General features: G+C 38.1%; 1 protein-coding gene across 2 annotated transcripts in view; it reads right to left on the bottom strand.

Annotated features, from left to right (window-relative positions):
- The window catches only part of NUP188 (nucleoporin 188), a 48014-nt gene extending 27583 nt beyond the window's left edge, over nucleotides 1–20431 (bottom strand). For both annotated transcript variants that reach the window (XM_020965765.2, XM_020965764.2), the window contains exons 1-9: nucleotides 20336–20431; nucleotides 10192–10246; nucleotides 9604–9677; nucleotides 7345–7429; nucleotides 5794–5874; nucleotides 5033–5077; nucleotides 3870–3962; nucleotides 3612–3731; nucleotides 2540–2751 (exon numbers count right to left, since the gene is read on the bottom strand). In XM_020965765.2, coding sequence (XP_020821424.1) covers nucleotides 2540–2751; nucleotides 3612–3731; nucleotides 3870–3962; nucleotides 5033–5077; nucleotides 5794–5874; nucleotides 7345–7429; nucleotides 9604–9677; nucleotides 10192–10246; nucleotides 20336–20367 — 797 coding nt within the window. In that variant the 5' untranslated portion in view covers nucleotides 20368–20431. The remainder of the gene's footprint in view (nucleotides 1–2539; nucleotides 2752–3611; nucleotides 3732–3869; nucleotides 3963–5032; nucleotides 5078–5793; nucleotides 5875–7344; nucleotides 7430–9603; nucleotides 9678–10191; nucleotides 10247–20335) is intronic.
- Nucleotides 20432–20435: the final 4 nt, after the last annotated feature.

Here is a 20435-nt window from a genome sequence, read left to right on the forward strand (position 1 = left end):
GCCCTGCCTCCTAAAGCCAAGGAGAACAAATCTAAACTTTCCTCCTCCTTCCCAACCTTTTCCTAGCATGCCTTTCTTCCATCTGAACAGAGCTTTCGGCCCTAGAGTCAGGAGGACCTGAGTTCAAATCCAGCCTCAGACACTTGACACTTACTAGTTGTGTGACCTTGGGCAAGTCACTTAACCCCATTGCCCGGGGGGGGGGGGATGAACAGAGCTTGCAAATTCCCCCAAGTCTTCTCTTCTCCAGGCTAAATATCCCTAGTTTCTTCAACCAGTTGTCATATGGCATGGACTCAAGGCCTTTCACCACCAAAATGGTCAAGCCTTCCTTTTCTACTCATGTCCTTCTTAAACTGTGAAGCACAGAAATGAATACAGAATTCCAGATATAGTCTGACAAGGGGAGAGTACAGAGGGACTCTCAGCTTATTCCTGGAAATTACTTCTGTTAACATAGTCCAAGATTGCATTGGCTTTCTTAGTTACCACATCATCTTGCTGACTCACTTTCCTTGACAATGGCACATGGGCTTGTTGGAGTGAGGAAGGAATATTATCCAATAACTTAAATGGACAAAACAGGGAGGTGGGTAAAGTAGAGTCTGAAGTTCACTAAACCCTTTCAATTGAAAAGAAACAAACTGCAAACCATCCCCCCCATTTCATACTTAATGCAGTCGATTTTTTTTTTTAACACTCAAGTGTAAGACTATACATACTATCCTACTGCATTTCATATCAGATTCAGCCCAATGCTTTAACTTGGGAAAATATTTTTGGATTCTGATTCATCAATTCAATGCGTTAATTAACCCTCTCAGCTAAATGTCACCTGCAAATTTATGAGCATGTTATCTACGCCTTTTTCCAAGTCACTGACAAAAACATTAACTAGCACAAGACTAAAAACAGATCCTGGAGATCACCTGCCACTCTGACATGTAACCACTGAGGACCCCTGTAGGAGAGATCACTCACCCAGTTCTAGATCCTAGGCCATATCAAGCTATCTCCTCTATAGAAAGAATATGAGCTACTTAACCTATCAAAATCCTTTCTAAAATGGTAACCTATAACATTCCCTTCATCTACCAGTTTAGTAACTGTCAAAACAGGAAATATTAGGTTAGTCTGAAGTGACTCATTCTTTTTTTTTTTTTGTAGGCAATTGGGGTTAAGTGACTTGCCCAGGGTCACACAGCTAGTACATGTCAAGTGTTTGGTCTGAGGCCGGATTTGAACTCAGGTTCTCTTGACTTCAGGGCCGGTGCTTTATCCAGTACGCCACCTAGCTGCCCCAACATGACTCATTCTTGATGAAGCCACTTGGTACTCTGAATGGTTTTCTAGACATTATCCTTTCTAGACATTTACCAACCATTTCTTTGACGAGCCATTCTAGACTTTCTGTAAGAATCTTAAGTCAAATTCATCGACTGATAGTTCTCTTCTTTTCTTTGAAACCTTGAACTTGACCCTTCTCCAAACTAGCTGTATTTGTCTCATTCCACTATCTTTCAAATACTATTGAAGGTTCGGCAATCATATCTGAAGAGTCTTTTCTGTTCCTGAGAATCTGCGTTCATCTGGGCCAGATAACTTGAATTTATGAAGGGTAACCAAATGTCCTCTTACTATGTCCTTATTTATCCTATATATCAGTTCAGTATGGTACAGTAAAAAGTGTGTTGGATTCAAGTCAAAGACCTTGGGTTCAAATCCCACTTTTGCTACTTACTAGCTGTGTGACCTTGAGCAATTACTTAACCTCTCTTGGCTTTAGTTTCTCATATGTATAAATTGGAGGATGATTAGATAGACAGCTTATAAGGTCCCTTCCAGTCTACAACTATAATCCTAAGAACTCTCTCCTAGCCCTATTTGTTTTGTAATCTCACAAATAACAAAGTCAAATGAGACTTCTTCTTACCACCAGACATACCATTTCTAACATTACTGATCTGGTAACCAGAGTATCAACATTTCTATTTTAATAATAGGGCTGCAGTGAAATGTATTCCATGTGGAACCTATGATAGCTAGATTGATTAGAGCACCACAATCATGGGTTCAAATTCTGTATGACCCAGTAATAAGCATGCCTCAAACTCAGACTGCATCCTTAATCCATATCTGCCATCTCATCTCACAAGTGTGAGGCAAGGTCAGGAGAACATGAAGGAGAAAAAATGTTTCAGTATAAAACCAATCCTTAGTAGGAAAGAACTCAAAGTACATGCCCTATAAACTAAATAGGTAATGCCACTTTCTATATGAAGGATAGTACATTATTACTGTTATTCAAAGTCCCAGACCACAGATCTAGTTCCACCTTCAACTCATTACACAATCTCATACATAACAATTCACTCATCTGCTCCCCTAACAACCAAATGAGGAGCATATCCATTCCTTCATTCTCTCCTAAGCAAACAAGAACAACTAAATGTGTCTGTTAAGTGTTCTAAACTTGTAGACAAAGAATTAATATCTTATATGCTGAAATGACCAATGTCACTCTAATTCAGACACTTACCCAATTCGATCCACAAAAGGATCCATGCTCTCATCCACCAAATGTCGATTGGTCTGCCTACAACCAAACCCTTGTGCTTTGAACATCTTAGTTAACAGCAACAGGTCACCAGGGACCATCTCGAAGTAGGCATAATAAAGGAAAATTATTTCCAGAAGCATTGACTGCTCTCGCAGGCACTGAACAAACCATCGGGACACCTGGCGCTCGGTCTATATAACCAAATGAGAAAGAAGATCAAAAGGAGAAATTTAGAAAGAAACAGAGAAGGAATGGAACTTCAATTCAACTCAACATTTATTAACTCCCTACTATATGCATGGCACTGAGGATATAAAAACAAAAATGAAATGGGGCCTGCCTTCAAGGAGCTTACATTTAAGGTGATGCAATATTTAAACAGATAAATAAATTCAAACGGTGCACAAAGTTTGTATTGGCAGGACTGCAATTAAACCATCTAAGTTATTGTCTTAAAGATATTCACGGTCCATTGCTACAATCAATTTTCTATTATAGTATCCTTTAAAACTCCTTGCAAGGGGTAGCTACGTGGTGCAGTGGATAGAGCACCGGCCCTGAAGTCAGGAGGACCTGAGTTCAAATCTGGCCCCAGACCAAACACTTGACACTTACTAGCTGTTGTGACCCTGGGCAAGTCACTTAACCCCAATTGCCTAAAAATTAAAAAACAAAAACAAAAACAAAAAAAATCTCCCTGCAGTCAGAAAGGACATGCTTTACAGAGCAGTGAGATCATCAATAAGGACAATGATGAAGTTGAACACTTAGGCTCACAGTTCCATTAGTTGCTTTTCAGGAGGTAAGGGAAATAAACTGTCAGGGTGAATAATATTATGTAAAAGGGTTATTATGCAGAATTAAGTATTTCCTTATTAATGACAACAACATATGTCTCATGTTTGCTTTGAACTAACACCAATAATTTTTTAGAGGAGAGTAACTACATACATTTTCTAAACAAATAATCTCATTTAGAATACAACTGAGTGCTCTGTGAAAAAACGGCACACAACTGTTAAGAACTAGAAAAGACATAATACTAGCATACCATGAGATTTCCATGTGTTTCCCACGTTGGTGCCTCTGTTTTGTACAGCTCCTCAAATTGTTGGCGATACTTTGTGACCAGCTCCTTCTCCAACTTATCAACACATTCAGAGTACTCAACCTAAAAAAATTATAGTACAATTGTATGTAGCTACAGTAAGAAATATTCATATGTATATGACCACGGAGGACATATAGTATATTAGCTACAACAGTTTGAACAATGCCATAGAGAGTCATGAAACCAGGAAATACTTACCCTGTAGGGATGTCTCTCATCCTGGAAATACGTGAGTAAATGTAAGACACAACGTAGAATACAGGTCCTTTCTTCATAGTAATAATCTGCAATCTGTAAAGATCAAAGACATCTATATAAACACTTGGCATGATGCCCTAAACTTGGTAGACACTCAATAAATGTTTGTTGTTCACTGCATACAATGCCAGATTTTTTTCAGTGTGTGGGTTAGTTATGTTGAACTGTTCTTTTCTCTCTTCTTATTCAATGTTATAAGGGACAGGAGAAGGAGAGCAGAAATACGCTGAAAAGCACAGAAGATATAAAAGCAAAAGTTCTCAAAAATATTTTTTAAATGTTTATTGCTGATTACAGCTGTGGTTGCAAACTTAGAAATTACTGTAATTATGCAAGTACGGTGCAGAAGCCCAAGAACCAATTGGGGGAAAAAGTTTTGAGTCCAAAAGAAATTAAAACCTTCATGACTCAACAGATAAGAGAACTATTAATAATATAAACATGTCTCTAAACAAAGTCGTTAGCATCAGCTCTCAAATACAGAGAATTTAAGCAAACCTGAAAGGCTATACAGAACAGAAAAGCAGCAGAGCCCATGATGGCCATCACAAGAACAACATGGATGTTTATCTCATCCAACTGGAAGCAAATTCCTAGAGAAAATTCCTAGAGAAAAGAACTTTCTCATAAGCTACCTACTAGGAAACTGCTTCAGAGTTATATAGTCAAATCCCAATTTAAAGGGAAAATTTTTTGAGAGCAAAGATGTTACTAGGTGGCTGGGTGAGAAGTGGAAGAGGGAGAGGGGAAGGAGAGAATAAAGAAATGAAAACCATCCTGATGGACTTAGGAATGAAGAGAAAAAAACAAACTAGGGAACACAAATTTAGAGTCGAAAGGAACTTTAGAGATCAATCAGTCCAACTCCCTCAGATCCATAAGTATACTCTTACCTCCACAGGAAAAGACTCCTCTTCCAAAAATACTCACTTTTCAAAGTTCTCAGATGAGTTAGCTGACTCCTTCACAAAGAGCTCATCCCTTCACTAATGGTAAACTAGGATCCAGCAAATGCCAGGAATCCAAAATGTTGAGGGCGATCAAACTAAAGGCTCTGAGAGCCAATTTTATTAAAAGGAATGAAAATAGTTACCACTGCTGACCTTCAGAATCAGAGCCTGGCTCTGTCTCTCATCTTGCAGTACTGTCTATAAGAGAAACGAACATGAAATAAATAATCTTATTGGCAGCCATCACGTAGTACTAAAAGCAATGCCAGACACTGAGGATAACTTTATTTCTTAAACACAACTTTTGTAATCGTCATCTTAGCAACCCTAGAGAGCATCTTTTTATCCTCACATATTGAAGAGTACACTCCACTTGCCTCATCAACTGCTGGTCTTCCTGACCTTAATGTCCAAGAAAAGGATCTCAGCTTGAGACATCACAGCATCTCTGGAAGCTTAAAGTGTTTCCTTAGCATGATTTAAATTAGGTCCTTCCATTACATACAACGACTAGTGTCTGACACTGCATACAACTTGCCGCCAACGTTCTAAACTGTCTAGTTACATCGTTCTGGTTACCACCGCTACTGCTGTAGGTACTATACCTGATGCAGACTGTGACATCTCTATAATTGAGTAGATGGTTTTCAAGGGTTGCTGCAGCTAAAAATTCTTCACCTTGTAGGCAACTGGCAATGAGTCTCTCTGAACCTAGCTAGGCTAGTCCTTGGACAACAGACATGCAGTCCATCACTGGGCCATATTCAAATTCTACCACAACTTGTACTCCACTAATACAGTCTCTAATCACCCAGGCTCACCCCCATTCTACAATAAGGCATCAGGGAGAACTTTAGTGAAGACTGTCAAAAACAAGACATAACGAAAGGTCAGAAATGAACACAACCACACACCTTTAGTGAGTCCCGGGTCCCCCTATAGTCCTCTTGAAGGTAACACTGAAGTAACTGCACACTCTGTTCTTCATCAAGGCCCTGAAACAAAGAGAACACATGACAGCATGTCAAGAATAGCCATTTCACTAAAGAAACCACAAAAGAGAATAATAACAACAACAATAACATTTAAATAGCCCTTACTATGCACCAGGCACTGTGCTAAGCACTTTACAATTCTTATCTTATTTAGGCAGCTGGGTAACACAGTGGGCAAAAGCACTAGACATGGAGTCAGGAAGACCTGAGTTCAGTTCCAGTCTCAGACACTTACTAGCTCTGTGGCCGTGGGCAAATCACTTAACCTCTATTTGCCTCCATTTCTTCATCTGTAAAATGGAAATTATAGTAGCACCTACCTCCCACAGCTGTGAAGATCAATGGAGATAATAACTGTAAATGACTTAGCACAGTGCCTGGCACACAGTAAGCGCTATATAGACATTAACTATTATTATTGTTGTTGTTAGATCCTCACAATAACCTTGGGAGGTAGGTACTGTTGTTATCCTCATTTTACAGATGAGGATAGTGAGACAAACAAAGGGTAAGTGACTTGCCTAAGGTCACACAGCCAGTAAGTGTCTGAGACTGGATTTGAACTCAAGTCTTCCTGATTCCAAATTCAGTGCTCATATCCACAATGCTCCCTAGCAAAATCAGGCATGGTGACACATGCTTGTTAATTCCTGCTACTGGAGAAACTGAAGCAAGTAAAGCACTTGAGCTCTGATTTCTAAACTGCAGTAGGACTAATACTAATGGGATATCCACATTAAGCCTGGACCCATGTGGTAAGCCCCTAGGAGCAAGGCCTAGGCACTAGTCTGCCTAAAGAGAGACAAATGGGCCCAGGTTGGAAACAGAGCAGATTAAAGCTTCCAAGCCAATTAGTAATGGGATCAGGGCTATGAATGGCCACTGTACTACCAGTCTGGGCAAGACAGGGAAACCCAATCTCCTTCCTTCCAACCTCCCAAAAAAAGAATACATAATAGCCCCAGGTTTGTGCTTTGGAATGAACAAAAGCTATTCACAACCAATGAGCAAAATTCCGTGAATTTTTTTTTAAAAGATCAAAGATCATGGGACACAGATATTGTTCTCTTCCAAGAATTTAAGGAGATATGGTCTCACTTTTCAAGTGTTCTTTTGTCTTCTTTCCTAAGAAAAATATTTCCTTTGTAGTATTATATGAATGTCAGAAACAATTTTGTTCCTCTAGCCAGAAAAGTTTAAATTGTAGCAAGCAAGTCAGTAATGGTCACAATCATTAAAAGATGTAACATTCTCCATTTCTGAAATTCATATAAAATTGATACTAACTATAAGCTAATCAAGCTAAAGACCAAATGATACATATGCTCAGACAGTGTCCTTGAAATACAATAAATGGAAGAAGTAGGTGGGAGTTGGGATTTTAATCTCAAAAGCCTGAAACTTGGCTGTTTTCTGACACAATACACAGACATTCATGCAAGAATATTTTGAAGCTAAGGTTTTTCTCACCAAAAATTTGCTGATTCTCAACCCCAGCTCCTTCAGTGGTGGAGCCACATCTTTATTAGCTTTCACTTTTTCTGCTGAACTTGCACTATGAAAAAAACAACACTTTTATTCACGTTCTATAACTCTCAATGGCAAAAACACAACTGGACGTAAAATGTAACTTATTATTGAGAGAAACGAGTTTCTAACTTAGCATCATCTCTCACATACAGAGGAGTTAAGCACACTAGAAATGCAAAACAAAAAACAAAACAAAACAAAATCCACCTACATAATACCTACCACAGAAATAATGCTGGCGCTTCTCTCTAATCTGATGGAAATCAAAACTCACGTGTATAATTAGATTTTTCTTTAAGCAAAAACCATTTAATTTCAAAGCATCATCAAATCAGTCATCCTACATGTCAAATGAATAAAATATTAAATGCTTCCTATGTGCAAAGCGCTGTGCTAAGTGCTAGGCTTACAAACAAAAAAGTAACACAGTCCCTGTCCTCAAGGAGCTGACATTCTAATGGAGCTACAAGTCAAATGAAAAAGTCTCATGTTCTCCTCCTTACAGAAAAGTTATCACTATGGAAAGTTTGAAACACTGGTCTAATTATTGTCTCTTGACATCAGTACTACAATGGACTTCTACCGGTGCTGTCAAAGGAACCTCTCATTATCGAAGAAAAAGTACTGAAGTACATATACATATGGGTATATGTGTGTATATGTATATATGTATATCTTTGCGTGCATGTCTATATATGTATGTGTGTGTGTATATATATATGTATGTATATGTATGTATATGTATATTATATGTACATATCTATGAATAGATCTGCACTTAATTGTAGCCTGGGGGAGGGAGGGGGGCGGAGAAGAAGAGGGAAAAAAGAAAGTAAAAAGTGCACAGCAGGTAACAAAAGAAAACTTACAAGGAAGCAAAGAAAAGATGGACAGCTTTCAATACAATGCATAGCATTTATTATATAGGCATTCCTGAAATGGAAATTTATCACTGTTTTTTGAATCCTCTCATGTTCAGCTGTGCACATGGCAATGCTTTTTTCTTTTGTATTATTTTAGTCTTAGTATTTAAGTCTGCTTTATTTTTTTTGCCTATTTTGTATTTAAATTTAAAATTTTTTAAATTTACAAATAAAAAAACTAGTGAGTCAATTAGCCTCATAACAAAACTTTTATCTCTGACTTGAACATCCAGATAATACCAGAAAAATATGATATAAGCTAGCTACTAGTAGAGTCCAATTAGAATAGGGGTGTTAACGTTTTGGGGGTCACAGATCCTTGACAATCTGGTGACTATGGACTACCCAAAATGCTTTTAAACATATAAACAAAATACATAAAATTACAAAGGAAATCTATTATATTGAAATAGTTACCAAAATATTTAAACAAAAAAGTTCACAGACCCCAAGTTAAGAGCCCTTGGATTAGAGAGCGGTAGCATTGTATATTAGCAAGAACATAGGAGTAGGAATTAGAGAGATAGGAGGAAAATGAAGTTCAGAGAAGCTTAAATGACTTGTCCCAAGATGACACAGGTGCTAAGCAACAGAGCCAAGATTCAAACTCACGTCCAGATTCAGTGCTCTTTCACTTCACTAGCCCCCTCTGCCAATTGCTCATTGTGAGTCTCATCCTCTCTGAACCTCAGTTTTCTCATATGCAAAAATGGAGATAATACTTGCATCACTAGGCTAATGTAAAGTTCAAATGAGAAAATATCTACAACATGTTTTGTAAATTATGGAAGTGCTATACAAATATTTATTAACCATTCTAGGCTTCAGTTTCTTCATTTGTAAAAAGGAGATAATAACCCCAGGTTTTCTCAGAAAGCTGTGGTAAAGATCATTTGCAATAATATACATGAAACCCATGAAAACTGCAGAACACTCTGTATAGAGATAGCAGTTGGACCTATGATTTCACTGGTGTAGGGAACTCCCAGAAGGCTGGCACCTTCTATGCAACTTATAGTCTTAGACAAATGAGAAATCTGCCCGAGAGGTAAAGTGATTTACCAAGATCACAAGGCTAGCATATATCAGAAGCAAGATCATAAATTTAAGAGTCTGAACCTAGGTCTTCCTGGTTTCAAGGACAGCTCTCCATCACCATTCCATGCTACTTCTGCACAGTGCCTGGCACAAAGGAAGCACGTAATGAACGCTTGCTGACTGAGTGTCTGTCATAAAATATGATGTATAATAAAGATATTTTAAGAATATACCACACCTGGGAGGTTTGTAGTATGAAAGTCCCTCTAGCAGCCGCTGCCAGTGTTTATTCAACTCTGACTCAATCTGATTCTGAAAGAGAGCAAAGCAATAATGCAACCACAACGCTTAAGGGCTACCAGCATCATGTATCACCTGTCACCAAAAGATCAGAAGGAAAAACTTTTTAACTGAGTATGGGCAAGGATATTTCTTACAGACCACAGCCATTATGATTTAAAAGAGCTACTCAGTCAGCCAGAGTGTAGGAAGGACACAAGGACAAAGAGAAAAGAAAATGCATGCTGGGGTTAGAAACAGACTTGATTTCATCTAAGAATATTCCTTAGCATACAGAGAAAGCAAATTCCCCAACTTTCCCCTGCAAGACTCCCTCTCCTTCCCTCCTGCACTAAAAGTCAAGTAATACTGTTATCTCTTCTGAAGAGAATCACTTGAGCTAAGAAAGTGGGGAAGCCAGAATGTTAATAGGCATAGGAAAGAGGGAAGTAGAAAACGAGTGATGCTAGTGAATATTTTAAGAAACTTACTAGCTTTTTTTTCTATCTATCTATTACTAATTTCTTATTAGTTCTTATTAACTTACTAGTTCTCTCAGAGCTGATCTTCCAAGCAGAATGGTCCATAGTTCTCTACTGCTCCTGGATAAAAAGAAAAAAATCAACAGGTAATTTTTTCTTTTTTCTTTTTTTTAAATTAATTTATTTTGATTTATCAACAATCACTTCCATATGCTTTTGAGTTGAAAATTTTTCTCCCCCTTCCTCCCCCCCACCCTTCCCAAGACGGCACACAATCTGATATAGGCTTTACATTTACATATCCATTAAACATATTTTCACATTAGTGAAGTTGTAAGTAAAAATTAAAACCAATAGGAGGAACCATCAGAAAGATGAAACAAAACTCAACAGAAGGTAAAAATAAGTGAGAGTGATTCGACTTCCATAGTTCTTTCTTTGGATGTGGACAGCATTTTCCATCCCGAGGCCTCTGGAGATGTCTTAGATCCTCGTAATGCTGAGAAGGGTTGAGTTTAACAATATTAGTCATTGCATAACGTGGCTATTATTGTGTACAAAGTCCTCTTGGTTCTGCTCACTTCACTCAGCATAATTTTTGCTATTTTCAACTAAGGCAGGCAAAGTTGGTCATTTGAACAAAAAAGTCCAAAACATATTGAAATCAGCTTTTAACTGTGACATTCAGAATACAAGTAAAACAAAATGTAGAAGTTTTGACGCTCTGAGTAATACTCAGCTCTTGCTAAAAATGAGGTGAATAAGACTAACTTTTTGGATGCCTTTTTTATTTAAGTTGAGATTGTTCTGTACTATGAAGCTGCCCTGGTTTATACTTGTATCTGGTTCCTTCCAGTGACATTCAACAACCAATGAAAAATAAGACTGGAAAAGGAAACAATGTATGTTCAGGGTCCCATTCACTTCTGGAAAGCAATATTAATCAAACTATAAAACCGATTATAAAAAAATTAAATTTAAAAAACAAACAAACATTATAACTGCAGAGCCAATTGTAAAAGGAGAATCATGTTAGTTTTTCTTTTTTTGGTTCAGACCTGTGATTTCAATTCTGTGGAGAATTCCCAGGGTGGAAAATTCTACCAAGATAGCTCAGCATCTGCCCATAACTTATAACTGAGAAGTCGGCATTGAAAGCTCACTCCATGTTAATACAGCTAATATGTGTCAAGAAAAGGACTAGAACATGGGTGTTCCTTACTCTAAGGCCAGTTCTCTATCCATATTTCATGCTGCTTGTTATTGGTTCTATATCTCTTTGAAATATCCCCTTTGGTCATTCAGGAAACATGATTTTTTTTTAAAAAACATCCTAGAATTAGGGAAAGAGACTGGACCCTGTGATTTCATTGGTATATGAAATTCCTAAGTGAGGATACTTCCCCTACCCATGCAGGTCAACAGCTTTGCTACAAATTTTAGTCTCTTAAGAGTGCATCCATGAGATGTTAAGTGTCTTGTCCAGGTTTACACAGCCAGAATATATCAGAGATGGAACTTTAACCCAGGCCTTCCTGGCTCCTGAGGCCAGCTATTTACTGTACCACTTTCCACTCAACCTACAATTAAATTTTAAAATGCATCCTACTGTACTGGCCCCTCAAGAGGTCATATGAAGAGGAATAAAGACTTTGGAACAATATAAAAGCTTCTTGGATCAGTGCATGGATTGGATAATGTGTCTTGCTGTCATCTAAAGACCATTCTAGCTGAATTTAGAAAGGCTCATAACCAGGAGGCTGGCCATCAAAATGATGAGGTTCTCTGGCAATAGCAACTCACACAAACTTCTACTAAGGTACGGAGAGCTTTTGATTTACATTGGTAAAGAAGTACTCACATGGACCACTGAAATAGAATATAAATAACAGAAATTTATCTTTTCAGTCTGAAAGCTAATTTTCAGAATTTTCAAATTAAGGAGATCTGAAACATATCTAAAAAGTCTATATTTGGTGCCTAAGGACTGATACAAGGAAAAAGCATCATATATTACTATCTCTTCCCCTCACTGAGCTTTCTCTACCCATTACAAGAAGCACTCCCAAATTCACTGCTCAGAGACAATCAGAAGAATATTAATAATAGCTGACATCTATATAGTGCTTTAAGGTTTGCAAAGCACTTTACATATATTAAATTATTTGGACCTCAGAACTCTGTGAAGCAGGTATCACAAGAATTATTATTCCCCATTTTAGAAATGTGAAAACTATGGTTCAGAGAGATCAAATGATTTTAACCATGGTCATACAGCTAGTGTCAGAGACAGGATTCAATCCCAGGTCTTCCTGACCCCAAGTCTAGCATCCTTTCCACTACTCCACACTGTCTATAATATTAGTAAAATATAGGTGTACCTTACATAAGTATTTTACAAAAGAAACCCCAAATCTCCTGGCTTCTAAGCCCAAAACAAAATACTCCATGTGACCCATCACACATAAAGTCATAGGAGCACAGACCCAAAGCTGAGACTCAGAAGCGACCTAGTCTATACCCTCATTTTTTTTATTAATTCGTTTTGATTTATCAACAATCACTTCCATAAGCTTTCGAGTTTTAAATTTTTCTTCTCCTCCTTCCCTCCCTCCCCAATATGGTGCACAATCTGATACAGGCTACACATATACATTCCTATTAAACATACTTTCACATTAGTCATGTTGTAAGGAAGAATTAGAACCAATAGGAGGAACCACCAGAAAGAGGAAATAAAACAAAACAGAAGAAAAAAATAGCAAATGGCATACATTCAAACTCTATAATTCTTTCTCTGGATGTGGACAGCATTTTCCATCATGAGACCTTTGGAGATGTATTAGATCCTTGCATTGCTAAGAAGAGCTAAGTCTATCAAAGTTAGTCATAGCACAACGTGGCTGTTACTGTGTACAACAATCTCTTGGTTCTGCTCATTTCACTCAGCATCAATCCATGCAAGTCTTTCCAGGTTTTTCTGAAGTCTTCCTGCTCATCATTTCTTATAGCACAATAGTATTCCATTACATTCATATACTACAACTTGTTCAGCCATTCCCCAATTGATGGCCATCCCCTCAATTTCTAATTCTTTGCTACCACAGAAAGAGCTGCTATAAATATTTTTGTACATGTGGGTCCTTTTCCCGTTTTTATCATCTCTTTTATAGCCCTTTGGGCATAGTTCCAAATAGCTCTCCAAAATCGTTGGATCAGTTTACAACTCCACCAACAATGCATTAGTGTTCCAGTTTTCCCACATCTTCTCCGACATTAATCATTTTCCTGTTTTGTCATGTTACCCAATCTGATAGGTGTAATGTGGTATATCAGAGTCATTTTGATTTGCTTTTCTCTAATCAATAGTGATTTAGAGCATTTTTTCACATGACTATAGATAACTTTAATTTCTTCATCTGAGAACTGCCTGTTCATATCCTCTGACCATTTATCCATTGGGGAATAACTTGTATTCTTCTAAATTTGACTTAATTTTCTATATATTTTAGAAATGAGGCCCTTGTCAGAGATACTGGTTATAAAATTCTTTCCCAATTTTCCACTTTTCTTCTAATCTTGGTTGCAGTGGCTTTGTTTGTGCAAAAACTTCTCAATTTAATGTAATACAATTATCTACTTTGCATTTCATCTCCATCTCCTCTTTGGTCATGAATTCTTCTGTTCTCCATAAATCTGATAAGTAAACTATTCCTTGCTCTCCCAGTTTGGTTATAGCATCAACCTTTATATCTAAATCATGAATCCATTTTGACTTTATTTTGTTACACGGTGTAAAATTTTGGTCTATGCCTAGTTTCTGCCATACTCTTTTCCAGTTTTCCCAGGAGTTTTTGTCAAATACTGAGTTCTTTTATCCCAGAAGCTGGAGTCTTTGGGTTTATCAAACAGTAGATTACTATAGTCATTGACTACTGTGTCTTGTGCACCTAACCTATTCCACTGATCCACCACTCTGTTTCTTAGCCAGTACCAAGTAGTTTTGATGACTGCAGCTTTATAATACAATTTAAGAGTGGTATGGCTAGGCCACCTTCCCTAGCATTTCTTTTCAACAGTTCCCTTGATATTCTGAACCTTTTTGTTTTTCCAAATGAATCTTGTTATTTTTTTTCTAGCTCTATAAAACAATTTTTTGATAGTTTGATTGGCTATACCCTCATTTTATAGATGGGGAAAATGAGTTTCAGGAAGGTTAAATAACTTGCTTAAGTTAGGAATAGTCAGCCATTTAAACACAGGATTTTGAATACTAAAGCTATAGGATACAAAAACTATCTTCCCCAGAGATATTCATCTGGCTGAATACTTTTGGTAAATTTGTTTGAAAGCTGGGTTTCTTCAGTTTTACAAACTAAGATGCAAAACTGGGACAGTGATACAACTTTGATGCCATGATTTTTTTTAACAGACACACATTAAACAGACATTCCACAAGGACAATAAATAAAAGATGCCTACAGATTCTCATGAGTCCCCCATAGAGGTATGCAACTCTTGTATAAACTGAGATTCCAGCTTACCAACAAAAACCTTTTAAACAGCAATTCTAGTTTTGTTTACAATATGCACACACACAGCTTAGCCTTCTACAAATGCACTGGCTGAAGAACAAAAGGGATATAAGAAAAACATCAACACTTAACTGATAGCTAATCAATGTCTGGGTTGTTTTCCCAGGAGAAAAATTTTGAACAGGAGAGATTTAGAGCTGGAAGGGACTTCAGAGGTCATCTGGTCTAATTCCCTTACTTTACAAAATATCGCCTGATTTATACACACATTTTTAAAGGAACTCAAAGTAATTCTTTGACATCTCAATTTTTTTTAATCTATAACACCTTGTTATGCAAAGTTCTAATGAAAAATTATTTGCCTTTTTATTATACTTGGGAGAAACTTTAGGCTTAGTGCAGTAGAGTAATTTATCTAAAGTACTCAGTGAGATAGAATGAGAAATTCCATTTAAAAGTTACTTTAGACATTATAAAATATTTAGGAGTCTACCTGCTGAAACAAACCCAGGAATTATATGAACACAATTACAAAAACATTTTTCATGCAAATAAAGTCTAAAAACATCTAAATAATTGGAAAAACATCCTTTGTTCATAAGTAGGCTGAGCTAATATAATAAAAATGACAATTCTACCTAAATTAATTTACTTATTCAGTGCCATACCAATCAAATAGAGCTAGAAAAAAACAATTAACAAGAAGAACAAAAGGTTCAAGGGAACTAATGAAAAGAAATGCTAAGAAGGTGGCCTAGCCATACCAGTCCTAAATTGTATTATAAAGCAGCAATCATCAAAACCACTTGATACTGGCTAAGAAACAGAGTGGTGGATCAGTGGAATAGGTTAGGTACACAAGACACAGTAGTCAATGACTATAGTAATCTACTGTTTGATAAACCCAAAGACTCCAGCTTCTGGGATAAAAGAACTCAGTATTTGACAAAAACTCCTGGGAAAACTGGAAAAGAATATGGCAGAAATTAGGCATAGACCAAAATCTTACACCGTGTAACAAAATAAAGTCAAAATGAGTTCATGATTTAGATATAAAGGTTGATGCTATAACCAAACTGGGAGAGGAAGGAATAGTTTACCTGTCAGATTTATGGAGAACAGAAGAATTCATGACCAAACAGGAGACAGAGATGAAATACAAAATGGATAATTTTGATTACATTAAATTAAAAAGCTTTTGCACAAACAAAGCCAATGCAATCAAGATTAGAAGGGAAGCAGAAAACTGGGAAAGAATTATTACAACCACTGTCTCTGATAAGGGCCTCATTTCTAAAATACACAAAGAACTAAGTCAAATTTATAAGAATACAAGTCATTCCCCAATGGACAAATGGTCAAAGGATATGAACAGGCAGTTTTCAAGTGAAGAAATTAAAGCTTTCTATAGTCATATGAAAAAATGCTCTAAATCACTATTACAGAAATGCAAATCAAAATGACTCTGACATACCACATTACACCTATCAGACTGGGTAACACGACAAAACAGGAAAATGATATATGTTGGAGAAGATGTGGAAAAACTGGAACACTAATGCATTGCTGGTGGAGTTGTAAACTGATCCAACCATTTTGGAGAGCTATTTGGAACTATGCCCAAAGGGCTATAAAAATGTACATACCCTTTGACCCAGCAATACCACTTCTAGGGCTATATTCCAAAGAGATGATAAAAATGGGAAAAGGACCCATATGTACAAAAATATTTATAGCAGCTCTTTCTGTGGTGGCAAAGAACTAGAAATTGAGGGGATGCTCATCAACTGGAGAATGGCTGAACAAGTTATGGTATATGAATGTAATGGAATACTACTGTACTATAAGAAATGATGAGCAGGAAGACTTCAGAAAAACCTGGAAAGACTTGCATGGATTGATGCTGAGTGAAGTGAGCAGAACCAGGAGAATGTTGTACACAGTAACAGCCACACTGTGTGAAAACTAACTCTGATAGACTTAGCCCTTCTCAGCAATGCAAGGATCTAATACATCTCCAAAGGTCTCATGATGGAAAATGCTATCCACATCCAGAGAAAGAACTCCGGAGTCTGAATGCATATCAAAGCGTGCTATTTGCTCTTTTTTTTTTCTTCTGTTTTGTTTTGTTTCCTCTTTCTGGTGGTTCCTCCTATTGGTTCTAATTCTTCCTTACAACATGACTAATGTGAAAATATGTTTAATAGGAATGTATATGTATAGCCTGTATCAGATTGTGTGCCATCTTGGTGAGGGAGGGAAGGAGGGGGAGAAAAATTTAAAACTCAAAAGCTTATGGAAGTGAATGCTGATAACTCAAAATAAATTAATAAAAATTAATTAATTAAAAAAATAAATGATAAATATGAGGAATCCACAGAAGCATGGGAAGACTTACATGAACTGATTCTGAATAAAGTAAGCAGAATGAGGAAAACAATATACACAATGACCTAAATAATGTAAACAGAAAGTACAAAAAAACCCCAAAATTTTGTATCATCATAATGACCCAGGCTGGCTCCAAAGAGAAGATGAGAAAAGCTACCAACTTCCCTTCATTGAAAAGATAGGGGACTATGGGCATGTAATATTGCATATACCATCAGACTTGGTCAACGTGCTGGTCAATTTTTCTGAAGTACTTTTTGCCCTCTCTTTGGAAAAAGAAAGAGTCAAACTAGATTTTTTTTTCAAATTCTTTGTTTCAAGGAATGACTCATTGGTTAGGGAAGGAATGAAAGAAATATTTAGTGATGAAGGTTCATGTAAAAGAAAGAGATACCAATGAAATAAATCAATGAAAATGTTTCAAAAGAAAAAAACATAACTAATGTGAAAATATGTTTAATAGGAATGCATATGTAGAGCTTATATCAGATTGCATACCATCTTGGGGAGGAGGCAGAGGGGAAGGAGGAGAAAATTTAAAACTCAAAAGCTCATGGAAGTGAATGCTGAAAACTAAAAATAAATTAATTAAAAATAATAGTAAAGTACTCAGTGAGGCAAAAGCTATCAGAAATATAACCCAGGTTTTTCAACTTTTGGTCTAGGAACCTAGACATTTTAATAAGGAGCTGCAGTATTTTTCCTGAAAAGAGGCTTATCTTGAACAACAAACTGAATGGAAAGCTAATTCTAATACAGACCACAAGCTACTCTATGACTAGATATACATTCTACTGAGTTAGTGGTATCACTTTTAGGGTTCTGATATGAGTCTGACAGGTAGCTTAATGGGCAAGTAAGTGGTGCAGTAGATAGAGCTCTGGGCCTGGAGTCAGCAAGACCTGGGTTCAACAATCCAGCCTCAGACAGTTATTAGCTGTGTGACCCTGGCCATATCATTTCACCCTATTTGCTTCAGTTTTCTCATCTATAAAATGAGCTGGAGAAGGAAATGGCAAGCCACTCCAATACCTTTGCCAAGAAAACCCCATATGGCATCCTGAAGAGTTGGATACAACTGAAACGATTAAATAAGTAGCTCAGTGGTAACCCTTTTACCTATTTTTAATAAAAGAGAACGCCTTGTGATCTACAAGGAAACTTGGTGTTTGAAGCACAACTTTCATACCTAGGCTCTGCAACGGTTATGAAACATTATCAACAAAGAGGATGAAGGAGTCTTGATCTTGGCTACTGTAACATCACACAAAAAACTAAAGAGGGTAACAACCGCCACAAAGTCTCTGATACAAATCCTGGCACAGAGAGCTATGATAACCTGCAACAGAAGGTTCCATGGCTAAACTTCCCATTTTATGCACTTACCACATTCAGATTTCTATTATAATTACAATTACAATTTCTATTACAAGTCAGCTTCCTTGATTACTCTCTCCTCATATTTTTCATAGAACTCAATATAGACCTCTCCTTTCTACTTATTATGTACTATATATTACTAACTACTAGACTCTACACTTTTTAAAGATAGGGACTATGCCATTCTTTTCATCTTTTTTATCTCTATAGCCTGGCATAGCACCCTGAGCATAGGAAGCACTGAATCTCACAGGAGGACATGATCAAGAGTCATAGAAGGAAACTCTATATCAATCAGATGACAGATGCATTCAAATAGCCAAAAGATCCATGATCTCATGAGAAGGGAACTTCCACCTTCAGTAAAGATGTCTAGATCAGGTGCTCTACTCAGAAAGACCTGGGTTCAAATCCCACCTTAGACTCTTACTAGCTGTGTGTTCCTGCATAGATCGTTTCACCTCTCTGTGCCTCAGATTCCTAATCTGTAAAACGAAAGGACTGGACTTTAGATAGGCTCTAAGGTCCCTTCAAGCTCTTAATTTATGATCCTGTGATCTCAAATCCCTCCTCTCTTTCCAGCACAGTATGATGGATGGTGGTTTTTGAGTTGCAATAACTGAAAAAATTCATTACCTGATATCCAAACCTTTACCAACTATACTAGTGAAGATGGTACTCTGATAACAGTCTTATTGAAGTCTAACACAGTTCATAGGTCTTGAGCTAAAAGGTACCTCAGAGGCTATCTAGTCAAAGCAAATCAAATTCCCTCCTTTCACAGATGAGGAAACTGAGTCCCCGGATGGATAAGTAACTTAAGGTTAAACAGTAATCATCAGCTACCAGACTTGAATATAGGTCCTCTGCTTCCAGAGATGGGGCACTTTATACAATATCAGTGAAACACAAGTCCTTTCCAGTTTGGTGGCCTCTTTCAATTCTATAGGTGTCTTGCATGGACATTCTATAGAGGAATTATGGTAACATATGGACAAGGATGAGGAACAGTGGAGGGGTTGCCTTCTGCATTACCCACACTGATGGAGTCAAAGATCCATCAAAATACTACGACTCTTGGAGCCTAGTACCTGAATAAATGTCTTCTTTTTCCAACTAGGTCTTTTAAAAAAATCTTCCTTAGTATTTAGAACAATGGCCTACACTTACCATGCACCTGTGTTTGCTGAACAGACTCCCCCTAGTGAAATCTCCCCTAACGAACGCAACCTTGAACATAATAAATGTTGGATTAAATCTTTTTGCACTTTACACCTGTTGAAATTAATCTTTTTCTGCCCTTCTCCACTGCACAGAACACTGCCTTGCACAAAACAAGCACTTAATAAAAGTTTGCTAAACTAATGAATGAATTTGTCAATGACAGACAGACGCTCTAGCTCGGTCTCCAAGTCTACAGAAAAGACGGCAGTCAACTTCAACGGTGACAGCCAGATCGCCTGCCTCGGCCTGGCCAGATCCGTGGGAGGCTGCGGGGTGGGGGCGGTCCCAGGAGAGGTCCACGCCCCCGCGCGGGAGGGGCAGCCCCAGCCTGCGGGAGTTCGGGGACTGCAGCACCAGCGGGTGGGAGGGAAGGGGAAGAGGGATCTGGCGAGCGCGCTCACGCAGGAGGGGGAGAAGGGGCTGCTCGCATCTAGGCCTCCTCACTCCCCTCCCTCCCAGTGCCCCTCCGCGCGCGGGGGGCCTCATGCCCGGGACGGAGGCCGGTTTGAAAGTAACCGTCTCATCGCCCGCCACCCCGACCCCACCGCCGCTGCTCCAAGCGCCGGTTCCTCCACTCCCTCTATATCTCGGCCTCTCTCTGCCTCCCGCCCTCCATTCACCACCGCTCCCTCTTTCCACGATCCCCCTCCATCCACCACGAAGAATTCCCGGCCCGTACCTCACACAGAGCCCGCCGGCGGCAGCCGCCATCTTCGTGTCCCCCCCACGTGACCGCGCGGGTGACCCGCGCCTTAGGCCGCCCGCCTCACGTGACCACG

Source organism: Phascolarctos cinereus, unplaced genomic scaffold (assembly GCF_003287225.1).
Source record: "Phascolarctos cinereus isolate Bilbo 61053 unplaced genomic scaffold, phaCin_HiC Scaffold_2;HRSCAF=192, whole genome shotgun sequence".
Classification (NCBI taxonomy): Eukaryota; Metazoa; Chordata; class Mammalia; order Diprotodontia; family Phascolarctidae; genus Phascolarctos; species Phascolarctos cinereus.